The following is a 19,870-nucleotide window of genomic DNA, read 5'->3' as shown; positions in this document are numbered from 1 at the left end:
CCGGAATATTTAAACTAGTGTACAGCCTACGAAGGTTAATAGCCGTTGATTTTCCTGGCATAAATCCCGTCTGATCCGGATGTACTATGGTCAGAATTACCTTGGACAGCCTGTTCGCCAACACCTTCGCCAGTAGCTTAACATCAGCCGTGAGAAGTGAAATTGGCCTGTAGGAATCCGGTATTTTAGGATCCTTCCCAGGCTTAGGCAAAACCACAATTATAGCTTCCTGCATCGAATGTGGTAACGAACCTGCCTCCAATGAGTGCTCAAACACCTTAAGTAATTCAGGGAGTAATATCCCCTGTAGTTTTTTGTATATCTCTACTGGGAGACCATCAGCTCCAGGGGCCTTACCACTTGCCATGTCCCCAAGTGCAGCTTCCAGTTCCTCTAGTGTAATCGGCTCCTCTAGCCTCTCTCTATCTTCTTCTGACAGCACCGATAACTGCGCCTCCTCTAGGAAATCCTTCAGGGCCTCATCAGAACTAGATCCAGTGGAAGTATATAGAGATACATAGAAGCTTTTTAAAATTCCTAATATTCCTTTTGTGTCCTGACAACTGTTCCCCCTGTCATCTCTCAACTCCTGAATACAAGAGGAGCCTCTCTGAGCCTGCGAGACCACTGACAACAAATGACCCACCTTCTCTCCTTCCTCAAAAGATCTCTGACGGTAAAAGCTTCTCTTTCTATCTGCGGCCTGTACCAGATGACATCTCAGCTGCTCCTGAGCAACCTCCAGCGCCTCACTACTAACCGTGGTGGGGGATCTACTAAACTCTCTCTCAGCCTCGGACACTAGTACATGCGCCTTGACATCCGCCTCTCTGGTCCTGGATTTATGTTTGTTGATTTCTTTCATCAGAACTCCCCTCAGAAATGCTTTCATGGCGTCCCATACACCTGGTATCGAAGCCGACCCTGTATTGATATCAAAAAATTCCTTAATTTCCATAGAAATCCCAGATAGGTCACCCAACACATTCAACCAATGAGGATTACACTTCCACAGCCTCGGTCCCTGTCTGAGCACCCCCAGGCACAAGTCAATCTGCACCAGAGAATGGTCAGACAACGACCGAGGATGATAAACAACATCCCTAACTAGTGGTAGCATTATGTCGTTAACAAGGGCCAGATCTATACGCGATAGTGAATGGTGCGTGGCGGATCTACATGAATATTCACGCTTATCCGGGTTACGCCATCTCCATACATCTTGTACTCCTACCTCACCCAAAATATTCCTGAGAGCCGCACTCCCCGGTGAACCACCTGCTCCCTCCACCCGGCATCTATCTAGGGAGTCATTCATCGTGCAATTAAAGTCCCCAACCAACAGCCACGGCAACCCAGGGAAGTCCGCCACAAAGCCCATGATCTCTCTTATTAATGGGGAAGCAAACGGCAGAGGCACATACACAGACACCAGCACCACCTGTATTCCATCCACCTTACACACCACACACACATACCTGCCCTCAGCGTCCACACACTCCTGCATATGTTCATACCTGATACTCCTATGCACAATCATACTTACACCTCTAGAATGAGAGGAATGAGTTGAATGTAACGCATGGATCACCCAATTTTTATTCATCCAGTGTAAATTTTCTCCTGTCAAATGCGTTTCCTGAAGACAACATATAGCCGGCTGAAACCGCCCCAGATACTGAAAAATACACTGTCTTTTCCGTGCTTCAGCCATCCCTCTCACATTCCAGCTTAAGATTCTAATCGCCTGTGACATGGTAAAATTTTAAACCATATTTGAATCTCACACCCCATTCAGATAACACTCGCTCATAGTTCAAGACCCTAACCTTCCCCCCCAACCTTTTCCCCACCCCCCCACCCCCCTCCCTCCCTCTCATACTCAGGTTACTGTAGCTGGGGAAACCTTTCCCTTCCTTATCCACTTCCCACATTAAAACAGGGCAATCCGAGAGCAACATGCCCTTCAACCTACAATAAGCATAACAATTTATAAACACTTTTCCTCAGGTAGAGAATCCTCCCCACAACTGAGAAATACATTTTACTATCATTACCGCCTGCTCCCTCCTCAGGAACTACCATTTGGTAGCATTACATAATACACTCCTTAACTGGTGCAACATTTAAAGCAATCCTAGAGTGTAAATGCATATATAAAGTGACCATAAGAAACGTATATCTGCCTCCTTCAAGTGTCCAGGGCCCCACTTCTCAATTGTCGCTCGTGGACGTCCAGCCACTGCGTCGCCTCCTCCGGATCTTCAAAAAATCTGGTGGATCCCAATGCCACCACACGCAGTTTAGCAGGAAACAGCATAGCGTACTGGACTTGTAGAGCTCTCAGCCTTTTCTTTATATCCATAAATCTGCTTCTCCTCCGCTGCACTTCGTTGGAATAATCCGGAAATATGGATACTTTCACCCCATTCAGGACCATCTCCTCATTGTCCCTAGATTGTCGCAGGATAGTGTCCCGGTCTTTAAAATGGAGTATCTTCGCCAGTATGGGACGGGGAGGTCTGCCAGGCGGAAGCGGCCGCATGGGGACTCTGTGCGCCCGCTCCACCGCATATAATGAGGATAGACCTTTTTCATGAAATAATTGGTGCAGCCATTTTTCCACAAATTCGGTGGCATTATCCCCCTCCGTCTTCTCTGGCACACCCACAATCCGCAGGTTATTCCTTCTGGACCTGTTCTCCAGGTCATCTGTTTTGGCGTATAACGCCGCTATATCTTTAGCAGATGATTTTGCCGCCATTTGCATAGGCTGAATAACGTCCTCAATAGTGGACACCCTCTTCTCCAATTCAGAGGTGCGTTCTGTAATTTTATGTAAGTCATGCCTAATTAAAGACACGTCTGACCTCAGACTGCCAACCTGTACTGTAAGCACCTTCAGTGTGCTGTTACAACTGGCCACAGCGGCCATAATATCTTTTAGAGTAGGCTCTGCTCCATCCACAACTTTAGGGCCTACCGCGTCTTTTGCCGGCCGTGCAGGGGTTAATGGCGGCCAATTTACCGCGTCCAGGGTCTCCCCGTCGGTGGATTCATCCTCTTGTCCAGAGGAAACCTGAGCGTCCATCTCCTTCTCCTCAGCCCAGTCTCCCCCAGCACTCTCCGTGCGAGCAAACCTGCTCAGCTTTGCGGCAGCCGTCTGTCTCGTCTTGGGCTGTAAGGCCGGCCCCTCTTCTTCCTCGGCGCCATGCCGACTCTCCTCTGGCCTGTCACAGCGCGGCCCTTTACCGGACTTTCTAGGCATGTCGGGACTCAAAAGATCAGCACCACACTCTCCTGTCTCCTCTCAACCACCAGGTAGGCAAGGATCTGCGATATAAGGGGTTGCTACCACTCTAAAATCAGGATGTCTGCAGGAGCTCAGTGCGGTGCGACCTACTCCATGCGCTCTCAGGCCACGCCCCCCACCCATTGATTTTCAATTAATTTAGTGATGGATCTGTTTTTTTTTTTTTTTCTATTTTGATTTCACACAAACACATCTTACCGGAACGGATGCATCCTGATGTGCAAAATCCAAACGGATCCGTTTAATTCCAGTATTGAGATCCTCTGCCGGATCTCAATACCGGAATTAACAACGCAAGTGTGAAAGTAGCCTAAGGCTGGGTTCACACTTGAGCGTTTTACAGCGCGTTCAAACGCGCTGTAAAACGCTCAACACATGAAAACCAATGCTTCCCTATGGCCCTGGTTCTCACTTGAGCGTTTTACAGCGCGTTTGAACGCGCTGAAAAACGCCCTACGCTCAAACAAGTTCTTGAGCTTCTCTGGGGCGTTTTGACGCGCGTTTGTGGCCATAGGACACTGCAGTCAATCACACAAACGCGCGACAAAAACGCGCGTTAAACGCGCATATCAAATATGCTCAGGTCTGAACCCAGCCTAAGAGTTATCCTACTCGTGTAATGTCAGCTAAACACTGCGACCGCAACAGTCGCAACACAAAATCCGACCTGTCTAGATTTTTTGCAAGTCACAATCAACTTTTCCTTCATTGACTTCAATGGAAGTCGTGCACTTTTCACAGCCAAATGACAGTTCCAAAATAGTTGTGTGATAGCAAGTTGCAGACAAGTCGCACATATTTTTGTGTTGCACGACTTTTCTGTAACTTGGAGTCACATGCCACGTGTCTCAGTATCCTAATAGGAGAACAGAACTGTAGTTCTGCCCATACATACAGCATCATAGACTGAAGATCCTCTTTTATAAGAGGTCCAAATGTCAGATGCTTTTGCGGTAAAGAAAGGACACCGCATGGATACCCATTGACCAGGATTGCAGCACCAGGTAGGGGTACGGCGCCGTTTCAGTTTTCGCCTCAGGCAGCAGAAAGGCTAGGTGCACCCCTGCCATTGACAACAGTGGGTTCAGTTTTCCTAAAACTTTTATATAAACAGCTGTAGGGACCTGAGCCTGGCCACTCTGCATATGTTAATGCTCCCTGAGAATCCCGTCAGAGCTGGAAACCTAGTGTCTGTCTCAGCTGCTCTTTCAGTGATTTGTGGGGTCTCAGCACCCAGACCCCCGAAAGACAAAATCTTCTGACATTACAGAGGTAATGAATTCCAAGGCTCACAATAAACGAGAACTGTTAGAGAGACCTACAGGGGGCTCTCTATGAGGATGGGAGTTCTCAGGATAGTCCATCAGTATTCCTGGCACCACCAGCGATCGGCTGTTTGAAGAGGCCACAACCATCCGGTGAGCGCTGCAGCTTCCTTACAACATACCAAACACAGCGTCATACATTGCATAGTGGCTGTGTTTGGTATTGCAGCCCGGGCCCATTCACTTAAAGGGATTATCCAGGAAAAGATATTTATGACTTGCTGCAGCCTCTTCCTAGGACAGGGACGTCACTGTACATTGGTCAGATGGCCTAATTGCAGCTCAGCCCCATTCAAGTCAATGGGACTGAGCTGCAATACCAAGCACTGCCACTATACAATGTCTGGTGCTAGCGGGAGCCTGCATCGCTGACCAGCGCTTTGGTGATTGCAGCGGCTCCCTGAAACAGCTGATAAGCCAGGGGTGTCGGGTCTTGGACCCCCTGATGTGATAATGATGACCTGAAGATAACCATGAAACAACAGGTGACGGCAGCATCTCCAGACGATCTTTATTCGTCCTACATCCATGAACGTGTACAAAAAGAGCAATAAAGTGCAACGTTTCGGCTACATGGTAGCCTTTTTCAAACATGCTTAAAAAAGGCTACCATGTAGCCGAAACGTTGCACTTTATTGCTCTTTTTGTACACGTTCATGGATGTACAATGAATAAAGATTGTCTGGAGATGCTGCCGTCACCTGTTGTTTCATTGTTGATCTGCGGTCGTGGACAGGCTATTGCAGGGATGGCCAACCTGAGGCCCTCCAGCTGTTGCAAAACTACAACTCCCAGCATGCTCATACTGCCTACAGTTATCAGCCTACAGCAGGGCATGGTGGGAGTTGTAGTTTTACAACAGCTGGAGAGCCTCAGGTTGGCCAGCCCTGGGCTATTGCATTCCGGTAGTTTCGACCAAGGTCCGTGGATGCTGCTCCTAACCATTATTGCTTTACTATCCTGAAGATAAGTCATTTTCGAGGATAACCCCTTTAAATGGAAATGACAATGTCTCCGACCTATGCTGGTGGAGATAACGTTTCGCCTGTACAAGTTGTGTGGCTAAAGAGACAGATGGCAAAGCCACTGAAACGCGTAAAACAAGTTTCAGCCTTGCTACACAGTTCTTGGCTGCATAGCCACAGTTTCACTGAAAGTTGTATGTAAGGTAATAATGTAGTTTTTTGTTTTTTTTTATAGGAGTGATTTGGGCACATGGCTCTGGTTTCTAAAGTGTTTAATTTCGCACCTTGATTCCCGGGGTCATACTTTCCCAGCGCATGCGCCTTGTCCCCTTGAAATATTACGTAACGCTGAATCTGTTCTTGACAGTAGCTTAGTGTTACCAAGCTGTTCTGGAGATATGTGACAAGGAAGAAAATCACCGTTCTCTCTCTCTCCTTTATTCTCCATACAGGTGGCTGTAAAATGTAACACCTACAGTATGTGTTTCTGCTTGCATTTAATATGGGTTTTCTCATCTCCTGTGCAGGTTAAGGAGACTGTGGTTCAAGGAATTGAGAATACGGCAGGTAAGAAAATAATAAAGTTATACAATATTTCACAGTTGACATCTTTATAAGTGGATTAAAGGGGTTGCACACCTTGGATGAAGGTTCCTACAACGACAAGCTGATCAGTGCCGTCCTGCTGCTGGGACCCCCAGTGATCAGCAGTAATATGTAGTTACCCCACCTGGGCGCTCCAGCAGCAGAAGTGTTCTGTTACCCTGCAGCGCCACCTCAGGAGAAATGAAGCATGGCATGCTGCTTGTGTAGAACCGTGCATGAGCCACCTCATCTCTGATCTCTACTGAGGCTCCCAAACAAGTCCTGACTATGGGCAATTTCACGTGAATGTCTAGTAAAAATCTACAGAAATCTGAACACATAGACCAGGGATGTCCAACCTGGGGCTCTCTCTAGCTGTTGCAAAACTACAACTCCCAGCATGCTCCATTCATTTCTATGGAGTTCTGAGAACAGCCAAGCAAGTGTACATCTTGGGAGTTGTAGTTTTACCACAGCTGGAGTGCCAGAGGTTAGTCATCACAGGCTTAGGTTTATTACTTTTAGGGCTTTTATGCACACAAACGTATTTTAGTTCCGTGTTCTTTTGCGGACCATATGCGGAACCATTCATTTCAATGGGTTTGCAAAAAAAAAGGAAGATACTCTGTGTGCATTCTGTTTCTACATGTCTGTACGTCCGTTCCACAAAAAATAGAACATGCCCTATTATTGTCCGCATTACGGACAAGGATAGGACCGTTCTATTAGGGGCCGGCTGTCCCGTTCTGCAAAATACAGAATGCACACGGACGTCATCCATTTTTTTTTTTTTTGCAGACCGCACAATACATACGGTCGTGTGCATGAGCCCTTACAATAGAGCCATGGTTTGGAGGCCCAGTCTAATAATACTGAAGGATTGTGGTGTATACTCTTATATTTGGTGTACTGATAACGCCTAATGTGTTGCGACTTTAGCTGCATTAATAAAATATCTTTTAAAATAAAATAATACTGAAGGGCCTTGGAGTATATGCAGCAACTTAGTACGCTGTTAGGGCTCATGCACACAACTATGTATTTTGCGAACGCAAAACACGGATCCGCATAAGAAACACGGATGACATCCTTTTTTTTGCGGATCCATTATAACAATGCCTGTCCTGGTCTGCCGAATGGACAAGAATAGGACATGCTCTATTTTTTTTTGCGGCATGGACATGCGGACATGGAATGCACACAGAGTCATTTCCATTATTTTTTCAAGCCCCATTGAAATGACTGGTTCCACATACGGACCTGTAACAAAAACGGAACGGAAACAGAAGAAAAATACATTTGTGTGCATGAGCCCTTACTCTGAAACCAAAGTATAGACCACTGTATATAGCAGTCTTCTGCTCTATAGGAAGTGGCCTCCTCTTCTTCTTAGGATAGTGGTATTCATTCTGTGGCTCTCCAACTAGTGTCAAACTACAACTCCTAGTTTTGGTTGAAAAAACATTTTTCTTTGTAAAAAAAAAAAAAAAAAAAAAACTTTAATAATAAACATTGTCAGTGAAGCTAGCCGACTCAGACATCTTTAGAGAGCCTGCTGCTGAGGTTACCATAACTAGGCCTGCCTGCAGCCACCTTGTAGTCTGGTAAGGGTACTTTCACACTAGCGGTAAGGAACTCCGGCAGGCTGTCATTGACTATAACGGGGGCAAACATGCCGAGAGGCGGCCGGAATAAAACTACGACATCTGTAATCCGGGGGCACGCGTGCACTAGCGGCAGCACGGATCAGACAGGCTGTTCGCCCGCCGCAACAGCCTGCTGGAGTTCCTTGCCAATAAGTGGTAAGAGATCCGGCAAATATACTGGAATTCAGTAGGGGGAAAAAAAAACGCTGCATGCAGCGTTAGTTTTTTTTTTCTCTGGCCGATTCCCGGCAATCCGCGTCAAAACAGCCTGCTGGAAGGCTGTACTGTATATGTGAAAGAAGCCTTCCAAAAAAGTGAAAAAACCTGTAATGTTTCAGTAGCAGAAGTGTGCTGACAGACAGCATGGCACGGGGGCGAGGACATCTAGAAGTGACTTATCTTTCAAGACTTGCCATGTGGGATTGTTGCCACAACAGTGATGACTGATGCATGAGTAGCAAGCGAACAGCAAGCTCGTCAGGGGCCGAGCGCCGCAGATCCACGTCGTTTATTTCTCACGCCGATTTATGATTCGGCAGCAAGTGAAGTCTAGAAAGCTATAAAAGGTGCAGAAGTAAAGCAAAACATCAATCGCTGCAGAAAATGCCTCTAAAACAGTTACCAAGCACAGCCGCTATACAGTGTACGGCGCTGTGCTTGGTGAGGTGAGAGAAGGCTGCGCCACTGCCTTCTCAAAACAGCTGATAGACGGGGGTCCTAGGTGTCAGACCCCCACCGATTGGATACTGATGACCTATGCAGGGGGATAGGTCATCAGTAAAAAAAAATAAACTCAGAAAATGTAAAGATAAAACTAAGAATAATTACAGTGGTCAACCAGAAATAAAGCACATTTGGTCCTGCTTACCCCATACCATACGATTATCCACGAAGACTCAAGATGGCAGCAGGGCATCCGGTGTCCAGTTAGTTGTGTGATTGTACCGGTAGAGCCAGGAGCTGGTATACTCACACCCGTCATATCCACATGATCACTGAGCAGACTTTCATATAGCCTCATTCACACGTCTGTGTTCTCCTCGGACACCACACGTCCCCATTCATTTTAATGTGTGTATTCAGACATCAGTGTTTTAGCACAGTCCGTGGGTCCGTGTTTTCAGCACGGATGCATGCTCTATTTTGTCCGTGTTCACGGATCCATCACGTCCATTATAGGCTATGGGTCCGGATGCAACACGGACAGCAAAAAACGGACACACTGATCCTTCACTGACCACCCGCTCACGGATTTGAGCACGGACACGGATGTGTGAATGAGGCTTAAGTTGCAGTGCCTTGCAAAAGTATTCTCCCCCCTTGACTTTTTTCGTATTTTGGTCCCTCACAACCTGGAATTAACATGGATTGTTTGAGGATTTGCATCATTTAATTTACACAACATGCCGACAACTTTGAAGATGTTTTTTTTTATTGTGAAGCAAACAACAAATAGGACAAAATAACAGGAAAAGTGCAGAACTATTCACCCCCCCTAAAGTCAATACTTTGTAGACACCTTTTGCGGCAATCACAGCTCCAAGTCGCTTTGGATAAGTCTCTATAAGCTTGCCACATCTTACCTCTGGTATTTTTGCTCATTCCTCCTTGCAAAACTGCTCCAGCTCCTTCAGGTTGGATGGTTTGCGCTTGTGAACAGCAATCTTTAAAGGGTTTCTGTCACCCCGCAAAACTCTCTTTTTTTTTTTTTGGATAGTTAGATTGCTCATAGTGCGATATAGCAGAATATAATGCTCTTACTTACTTTCATGCGACCGATTCTTTATAAAACGAACTTTTATAATATGTAAATGAGGGCTCTACCAGCAAGTAGGGCGTCTACTTGCTGGTAGCTGCTGCAGAAATCCGCCCCCTCGCCGTGTTGATTGACAGGGCCAGCCGTGATCTCCTCCTCCGGCCGGCCCTGTCAGTAATTCAAAAATCGCGCGCCTCGCGTCATTCGGCGCAGGCGCTCTGAGATGAGGAGGCTCGTCTCCTCAGCACTCCCTCAGTGCGCCTGCGCCGATGACGTCTTCTCTTTCGGTGATGTCATCGGCGCAGGCGCACCGAGGGAGTGCTGAGGATACGAGCCTCCTCATCTCAGAGCGTCTGCGCCGAATGACGCGAGGCGCACGATTTTTGAATTACTGACAGGGCCGGCCGGCCGGAGGAGGAGATCACGGCTGGCCCTGTCAATCAACACGGCGAGGGGGCGGATTTCTGCAGCAGCTACCAGCAAGTAGACGCCCTACTTGCTGGTAGAGCCCTCATTTACATATTATAAAAGTTCGTTTTATAAAGAATCGGCTGCATGAAAGTAAGTAAGAGCATTATATTCTCCTATATCGCACTATGAGCAATCTAACTATCCAAAAAAAAAAAAAGAGTTTTGCGGGGTGACAGAAACCCTTTAAAGAGAACCTGTCACCGGGATTTTGGGAATAGAGCTGAGGACATGGGTTGCTAGATCGCCACTAGCACATCCGCAATACCCAGTCCCCATAGCTCTGTGTGCTTTTATTGTAAAAAAAAAAAATAATGATTTTATACATATGCAAATTAACCTGAGATGAGTCCTTTTCCCTCAGATAAGTCCAGCATGAAGGAGCCCAGCACCGCCCCGCATCCTCAGAATCTCCTCCTTGCTCCCCAACATCAGAAAGCTAGAGCGCCGAAATCTCACGATGCGTGAGCTAGCGCTTGCGCATTGTCCTCATAGTGTTCCTTCCCTGTGCTGGCATCAGCCTCAGGGAAAAAACTGCACATGCGCTAGCTCGTGAATCACGAAATTACGGCGCTCTGGCATCGGGGAGCAAGGAGGAGATCCTGAGGATGCGGGCGGTGCTGGGCTCCAGTGTTTTGCTTAGGTGCTGCAGCCTCTGGGGCATTTAAAAAAAAATAAAAGGTGTGTATATGTAATGACAGATCATGTGACACTTAGATTGCACACAGGTGGACTTAATGTCACTAATTATGTGTCTTCTGAAGGTAATTGGTTGCACCAGAGCTTTTTATGGGCTTCCTAATAGAGGGGGTGAATACATACACACAGGCCAATTATCTGTTTTCTATTTCTAAACAATAGTTTTATTTATAAATTTTTCTCATTTTACTTCACCAACTCAGACTATTGTGTTCTGATCATCACAAACAAAATACGAAAAAAGTCAAGGAGGTGAATACTTTTGCAAGGCACTGTAGGCCTCATGGATCCACAAAACACGGATCCTGGCAGTTTGCATGCCAGGTTAACACAACCAGGTATTTCTGGTCAAAAGTAGATAGATCGTAGTAGTAACCCAATAAATCAAAAAGTAGATTAACTAATGTGGGTGACCTTATTAAGACTTAATAAATGTTAAGTATATAATAAAATAGGTCCATATCAATTGCTAAAAATACAATGGAACTTAATCAAAAAGAATACCAAATCACGGTGCCTCATTCTTGGTCCTGTTGGGTCATGCTGTGACGCACATTTCATGGGTGCTGTTACTTGGGCACCGTGATTTGGTATTCTTTTTGATTAAGTTCCATTGTATTTTTATAAATTCATATGGGCCTATTTTAATATATACTTAATAAATGTTAAGTCTTAATAAGTCATCCACATTAGTTAATCTACTGTTTGCATGCAACCATTTTTTTTTTCTTCAAACTACTGTATAAATGTCAGCAAAACTAAGAATAGGATGTATCTTTTTTGAGGGGGCCGCGGAATGGACGTACAGATGCAGACAGCACACGATCTGACCCTATTGAAATGAATGGGTCTGCATCAGATCCACACCAAACATACGGTCATGTGCATGAGGCCTTCTACTAAATCTTTCCCGATAAGTAATCTCTTCCTGTTCTATACCACGCCGCCTACAGACGGGTTCTGTTTGAAAGATACATTCCCACTAGAGTTGAGCGAACCTGCCTTTTGGCAGATTCTGAGTATTCGTGAATTACATAATGGATTCTGTTCTCGCGGAATCCATTACTTAAATTCAATGCCAGCACGCCGCATACTACAAGTATATGGCCCGCTGCGAGGGTTCAGTTCTGATGGCCACACACTTGTATTATGACGGAATGTCTCTAAAGGCTTGAGAACCAAATCGGTTACGTAATTTGTTCAACCCTAATTTAACTCCACTTCCCACCTTAGACATTTATGGCACTTCCACACCTTCCTTGGTTCCATAATTCCCACAGAGGTGAATGAAGAGAGTCCGGCCCGTGTGGCCACCTCTCCATTCATTCTCAGCCAGGACGCAGCGATCACCATTCTGGAGATAGGAGCAGGTTCCACACCTTTATGGGATATCCTGTAGATAAGCCATAAATGACTGCTTGTGTAAATGTTTTATACTCTTCTCTTGCAGGAGCTTTTGTGTCCATGATGAAAGGTGGAAATCTAGGGAAACAGATTGTAGAAATATCTGGATGAATCCTGCACCTTAATCAACTAGTACAATCACATGTATTATATGATTAGTGTAATTGTCTCCTAAGCACTGGACATTACTGGTCTTCCATATTACAATCCACTGCCACATAGAATGCATTTCACTTGTAATGTGCACTAAAGGGTCATTTGGAGTTGCAGTATTTTTTTTTATTTGTCTTGTGTCACATTTCATGCCTTCTGCTATCTGCAGCCATATTCTTTACATCAATCCTCCTGTTATACTGAATATATACATATACTGAAACAGTTAATGTGCCATCCACCCCAAAACTGAATGGGATCACAACATGACTCACAAGTAGGGATGAGTGAACTTCTGTTTTCAAGTTCGGGGTTATCAAAGAATTCCGTTCTGGATTCTGCTACCATGGGCCATAACGGAACTCTTAGATAACCCCAACCTTGTATGCCGAACTTGAAAACAGAAGTTCGCTCATCCCTACTCACAAGTCATCACTTTTTTTTTTGTTGCAATTCTGGGGTAGCAGTTGCACTTACCTGTGAGTTGGGCTATGACCTCATTCAGTTCTATTATGTCTTGAAGCGGCCCAGCTACACTTGTCACAGTGTAGCCTTAGGGCTCATGCACCAACAGCGAGTCCGCACTATACGGGCACTGGTCATGTGCACTCTGTCCTGTGGACCCATTGGCTTGAATGGATCCACGATCTGCAAGAGATAGGATATGTCCTATCTTTTGTGGAGTAGAGGCACGGATCGAAAGCCCACGGAAACACTATGAAGCACTTCCATGGGCTTTCGGGTCCGTACCTCAAAAGATAGGACATGTCCTATATTTTGCAGATCGCTGACCCATTCAAGTCAATGGGTCTGCTCTGCATGTGCATGAGCCCTTATTCAGACACTTCCAGGAGGCATTACAGAGCATCAGCAGACCACAGCGGTCATTCAGCACTGTCATTTTATTGGGGATGCAAGTATTTTGAAAAAGTGCCAGGGCTTCTTTAAAGCGGCTGCCCACTGTGGGAGCCCCAACAATCCCTGGATCCCAGTCTTTCTGGAAGTCAAACCTGCCAATTTCACACAAGCATATTCAGTGCAAGAAATCGTGTGTATTTCAGTCTGAGAAGCAGTGTATATTTCCTGCATTTAATACACTTGTGTGAAACTGGCCTTACGGTACCGCTTTTTAAGCGTTATGTGAAATGTGTACTTTACAAGCGATTCCCAATGACCTGAAATCCATTTGCTGGCGAGTTTCACGTGCCATTATTTGCAGCCTATAATCTGTGAATGTAGAGTTCTGGGAGAGTTTCTCCCCCTCCCAAATGATACATCTACTCATCAATAAGTTTGCATTGGGGTCCCTGCACATGCAAATTTTGAATGCTGGTTTTTAACCACAAAAAATGTCAGAATTGTATGTTTTTTCCACTAGCATTTTCTTCATGACGTTCTTCCCCTATAGAGAAGCAGAAATGCCAAGAGCTGCATTTTTTTTTTTAAAAAGCCAGAAAGACAAAAATGGCAACAGCCACAAAAACGCTTGTGTGTCTTGAGTTTCATGTTCCCCACATACCTTCAGCTTAGGCTTCTTTCACACTGGCGTTTTGACTTTCCATTTCTGAGATCCGTTCAGGGCTCTCACAAGCGGTCCAAAACGGATCAGTTTTGCTCTAATGCATTCTGAATGGAGAAGGATCCGCTCAGAATGCATCAGTTTGCCTCCATTCCGCTCTGGAGGTGGACACCAAAACGCTGCCTGACGAAGCGGAGCCAAACGGATCCGTCCTGGCACACAGTGTAAGTCAATGGGGATGGATCAGTTTTTTTCTGACACAATAGAAAACGGATCAGTCCCTCATTGACTTTCAATGGTGTTCATGACGGATCAGTCATGGCTATAGAAGACATAATACAACCGGATCCGTTCATGACAGATGCAAGTGGTTGTATTATTGTAACAGAAGCATTTTTGCAGATCCATGACGGATCCGCAAAAAATGCTAGTGTGAAAGTAGCCTTTAATCTCTGGAGCTGCCATTTTTACTGCACAAAACCAGCACTAAAACTTAAAAGTCCAGAAAAACGGCAGCAAAAACCTACATGTACGGTGGTCCTTTACAGTGGTTTTCCAAGAATTAACTATTGATGACCTGTCCATGGGTCATTAGCATCACATGGCGAGGGTTCAGTTCCTGGCACCTCTGCCCATCAGCTGTATTTAGCTGCAGATAATCCTATTCACACAGTAATCCAAAAAAAACATTGTTTCAGGAGCTGATTTGCCCGGAGCGCCACCGCTCTGTAGACTGTGTGATGGCTGTGCCTGGTTAGTGCTGCTCTACTCCCATTCATGTGAACGGAGCTTTGGTGTTCTGGTGCCTGGCTTCAGCGCACGGAGCTGATCAGCAGTGGTGCCAGAAGTTACTACCTAGTACAGCCCCGGCCAGGAAAAGTGCTTTAAAGGTACCTGCACACGGGTTTCCGTGCGGATTTCTCTGCGTTTCTACACAAAATATGCATTTATTACTTGTGGATTTTAATGCAGTTTTGCCCCCAATCTTTGCATTGCAACGGGTGAAATCTGCACTAAAAATCCACTCAAACAACTGACATTCTGCAGACTTCAAAATCTGCGCGGCAGGTCAATTTCCACACGTAAAAATTACGCAAAGTGTACATGGGATTCGGTAAATCTCATTCACTTTACTGGTCCTGTATTATGCTGTGGTTTTTTTCACATGTAATGTGCAAAGTGTGCAGATACCGTTAGGAATATTCACAATGTAATCTTTAAAAATCCAGCTATCCAGACTAAATCTATTCCCCAGGAACTGTGAGAATTGTCACTATTGTTCTTATTGATTAAAAAACAACTTTGAAACACAAAACGGAATCATTTTTATTTTGATTTTAAAAAACAAAAACAGAATTTTTATATTACATTTGTAAAAAAAGTGCATAATGTTAGTAAACGAACTAGAAACCATTATGTTCTCAGCATTTCTTAAAATACATTAAATACAATGGTATACAGCGCAGATGAATAAATGAGGTATATAATTGTATAGACATGAAATCCACCATGGCATATTAACATCTCTGAGCTGCACCTATTATGCACTATAGAGACATGTTATATTTTTTTAACGGGGGCACGGAACGCTGTCCGCATCTTTTGCGGCCCCATTGAAGTGAATGGGTCCGCATCCGAGCCGCCAAAACGGCGGCTCGGATGCGGACCCAAACAACGGCCGTGTGCATGAGGCCTTACACTGATTTATAATGCAGTGTGATCCTGAGAATCTAATGAATTACACTGACATAATGCTCTCAGATAAATTATACAATAGATTACGGGTCTCTCAGGTTTAGGCCTCATGCACACGACCATTCCGTTTTTTGCGGTCTGCAAAAAACGGAAGCCGTCCGTGTTGCCTTCCGCAATTTGCGGACCGGAACAGGCGCTGGCAATATAAATGCCTATTCTTGTCCACAAAGCGCGGACAAGAATAGGACGTTATATTTTTTTAGCGGGCCCGCGGAACGGAGCCACGGATGCGGACAGCACACGGAGTGCTGTCCGCATCTTTTGCGGCCCCATTGAACGGCCCCAAACAACGGTCGTGTGCATGAGGCCTTACACAGCATTAGAAATCATTATATGCACAAACTTGGGGTCTGCAATGCACAGGCACAGACTGTAGGACCACCGTATGCGGACGCTGGACCCATTCACTTGAAGGGAGTCCATGATCCGCACCGCAAAAAAAGTAGTGCATACGCTACTTTTTTGCGGTGCGGAGGCACAGACAGAAAACCCACAGAAGCACTCTGCAGTGCTTCCGTGCCTCCATTCCGCATTGCAACTTCCAAATTGCAGACCCATTCAAGTCAACAAGTCCGCATCCATAATGTGGCGCACAAACGGCCGGTGTGTGTATTTTTGGGCCGCAATATGGGGACCGGCTGGGAACGGTCATGTGCATGAGCCCTAATGCTGTGCTGGTCCTGTCAGAGGAGCAGAAGTCAGAACGGAACCTCACACTGGCACACTCTGCAAGTTTATCTCGTTGAACTCGCTTTTGTGTGCGTCTTGCCTTAACGCTGAATATTTTTGATGATCACAACCCCACCAAATAAGTTTCAAACAAGTCACAATTACATATCAGAAAAGGACTGTAGGTGGAACAACCCTTTAAAAAACGAGATACACTAGCAAGTCACATTTAAGGTCCTCCCTTTTAAAGGGACCCTGTCAGGTTGTCCATGCAGTCCTATCTGCAGGCAGCAAATTATAGAGCAGACTGAGAATATATCGTTTTGTGAGAAAAGACCCAGTAAAAATTGTATTTCATTCATTTATGGTACATCCCCGCTTTTTCTATGCTTCGGAGTCCAGTGGGTTGTACTACTCAGTCTTTCAATTACTGAGCAGCACTGCCCACTGGACTCTGAGGTACAGATCAATTACTGAGCAGCACTGCCCACTGGACTCCGAGGTACAGATCTATTACTGAGCAGCACTGCCCACTGGACTCCGAGGTACAGATCAATTACTGAGCAGCACTGCCCACTGGACTCCGAGGTACAGATCAATTACCGAGCAGCACTGCCCACTGGACTCCGAGGTACAGATCAATTACTGAGCAGCACTGCCCACTGGACTCCGAGGTACAGATCAATTACCGAGCAGCACTGCCCACTGGACTCCGAGGTACAGATCAATTACCGAGCAGCACTGCCCACTGGACTCCGAGGTACAGGAGGAGCGGGGATGTAAATGAATAAATTACGTTTTAATTAAATTTTACTGAATCTTTTCCAACAAAACCATATATCAATCTGCTCAGATCCTCCAGCTCTATAACCTGCTGCCTGCAGATCAGATCATTAAACCCAGCCTTTTCACAAGTAGAGTAAATACAAAAACAGACCACTTGAAGACAGCTGTAACAGGAGGAGCGCATTTTTGGCTGAAATACCCAGACAGAAGACCACTTCAGAAGAAGCAGGAGCGAGCTCTGTGTATGGCGACTGAGAGCAGCTTTGGATTTGTATACCTTTTCATAAAAAATAAAATGCCTCTAAGTCATTAAAATACAATATGTGCCTTTATTATAAGGTTTGTTTTAAAGGGGTTATCCAACTCTTTGCAAAGAATGACCCATCGTCTGGAGTGGTCACCAGTATCTGATACACACCCAGGACCCCTGCCGATCAGCCGTTTGAGAAGGCCCCGGCTCTCCTGTGGGCCACTTGACCGATGGTCGTGACATCACTTGTCTAGGGTAAGCAATGCCGTGCCCTTCTCAAACAGCAGATCGGTGGGGGTCCCGGATGTTGGATAGGTCATCAGGTACAAACAGTTGGATAACCCCTTTAACACTGCCTGGTCGATTATTAGCAGCTTGTCTATCTGTAAACACTTTTCCACATAGCATTCACCAGAACGGAGGGCGCCTTCACACGCGGCAGATTTTTTTGCAGAAGTTTCAGCAACTGAAAATCAGTTCATTTCATCTGAATGAGGCTCGCAGAAAACCATGTTTGCCGCGAAAAAAATGTTTTTTTCCGGATCTGTTGTTCCGTTTCCGTTGTGTTTCGGTTCGGTTTTTCCGTATGACATATACAGTAATTACATAGAAAAAATTGGGCTGGGCATAACATTTTCAATAGATGGTTCCGCAAAAAACGGAACGGATACGGAAGACACAGGGATGCATTTCTGTATGTGTCCCTTTTTTTTGCGGACCCATTGACTTGAATGGAGCCACGGACCGTGATTTGCGGACAAGAATAGGACAAGACTCAATCTAGCGGAACGGAATTGCGGACATACGGAAACTCACAGAGTACATTCCGTTTTTTTTTGCGAACCCATTGAAATGAATGGTTCCGTATACGGAACGCAATAAACGTTCGTGTGAACGAGCCCTTACAGACAGAAATTTCTGCAACACAATCTGCCGTGTGTGATGGCACCCTATGCTGGGAGTACCGACCCCTGCTCATCACCTACAGTATGAACGGCACATGCAGCCTTGATTTTGGCGCAAAGCACTAGTTTCCCTCTGCCGACACCCGGAGGGATGGACTCATTTATTTTAGATTATACATTTCTTCAGGTATTACCAACTGATTGTTTGGCATTAGAATAAACACCTGATATTTAACACCAATGTACAGTGGCAACATTTTACTTGCTTAAAGCAATACAAATGAGCTCTTAACAAGCCCTGCCTCTAAATGCCACCAGATGTAAGGCAGTTGTCCTATAAGTCAATGTTCGACCCTTTAAATAGGCCTTGAGACATGACCTGGATATTAAATAAGCCAGCATCTCATCTGCAGACAGCTGTTTCGGGGTGATTGCCCCTCATCAGTGCAGAGCAGAGAGTACTGGCTTGAAGTGGTATTCCCATCTCAGACAATGGGGGCAGATCGCTATGATATGCCCCCATTGTCTGATAGGTGCGGGACCCGCCTCTGGGACACACACCTACACCGAAAACAGAGTGGAGAAGGTGGTGGCCAGAAGATGCCGGGTTTTCCAGGGTCTGTTCACCGCCACCGTTCTCCCCATAGAAGTGAATGGGAGCGAACAGTGCTTGCGCGGCCACCACTCCCATTCATTTCTATGGGGCCGACTGAAATAGCTACGGGCAAATGTTACTTTAAAGTCTGTAGTTTGTATTGCATTTTTAGCATTTTTTCACAAAATGCAGTATGCTCTAGGTATGGCGTTGTTCTCTATAGGAATCACCATAGGAGTTGAAAAACTACTGGAAAAAAAAAACGTTCTAAAAATACAGGAAATAAAAAAATAAATAATGAAAAGCAAGCAATAAATTGTGTGTGAAGGAAGCCTGCAGATTGTGATGCATGGCAATGTCAAAGAAAGAAAACTCTGTAAACCTTGTATCTGCCCTATTTCTGGCCCTTGAAAATATTGCCGGAAAACGGACTCCAGAAAAACCTCTCGCAATAGTAAAAGGAAAGGCTTCAATGTCAGAATGTGGCCATGCAGATGCCAGAGTGTCCGGCTCTGAGCCAGTGCATATAGTCACTAATACACTGTGTGTGCTTCACTCTAATACAGAAAGTCTGTCTCCAGCAAGAAGGGAAAGTTTCAGACTTTCAAATCCCAAGCTCAGATGCTTATAAGGCCTCATGCACACGGCCGTTGTTTGGGTCCGCAAACGAGCCGCCGTTTTGGCGGCTCGGATGCGGACCCATTCACTTCAATGGGGCCGCAAAAGATGCGGACAGCACTCCATGTGCTGTCCGCATCCGTTGCTCCGTTCCGCAGCCCCGCAAAAAAAATATAACATGTCCTATTCTTGTCCGCAAAACGGACAAGAATAGGCAGTCATATAAATGGCTGCCCGTTCCGCAAATTGCGGAAGGCACACGGGCGGCTTCCGTTTTTTGCGGACCGCAAAAAACGGCGCGGTCGTGTGCATGTAGCCTAAATCTGTGACGCAGGCGAGATAATGAGTAGAACAGAATTATCACATATTAATATGTATTCTTCACATTCTATGTGCTGCATGGATAATCTGTGATGATCAGTATTGTCCTGGGACCTTTGGCTCTTCCCCAGCGAAAGC

General features: G+C 45.6%; 2 protein-coding genes across 3 annotated transcripts in view; one reads left to right on the top strand and one right to left on the bottom strand.

Annotated features, from left to right (window-relative positions):
* Positions 1-12,557, top strand: part of PTGR2 (prostaglandin reductase 2) — a 45,507-nt gene extending 32,950 nt beyond the window's left edge. Inside the window, exons 9-10 of the mRNA XM_040412768.1 lie at positions 6,131-6,170; positions 12,208-12,557. Coding sequence (XP_040268702.1) covers positions 6,131-6,170; positions 12,208-12,272 — 105 coding nt within the window. The 3' untranslated portion in view covers positions 12,273-12,557. The remainder of the gene's footprint in view (positions 1-6,130; positions 6,171-12,207) is intronic.
* The window catches only part of TMEM62 (transmembrane protein 62), a 57,857-nt gene that overhangs the window by 7,065 nt on the left and 30,922 nt on the right, over positions 1-19,870 (bottom strand). The window lies entirely within an intron of this gene.

The sequence above is a fragment of the Bufo bufo genome, chromosome 11, assembly GCF_905171765.1.
Source record: "Bufo bufo chromosome 11, aBufBuf1.1, whole genome shotgun sequence".
In the NCBI taxonomy this organism is placed as follows: Eukaryota; Metazoa; Chordata; class Amphibia; order Anura; family Bufonidae; genus Bufo; species Bufo bufo.
The sequence above is the reverse complement of the archived record's forward strand: the minus strand, read 5'-3'. Positions and strand labels throughout refer to the sequence as shown.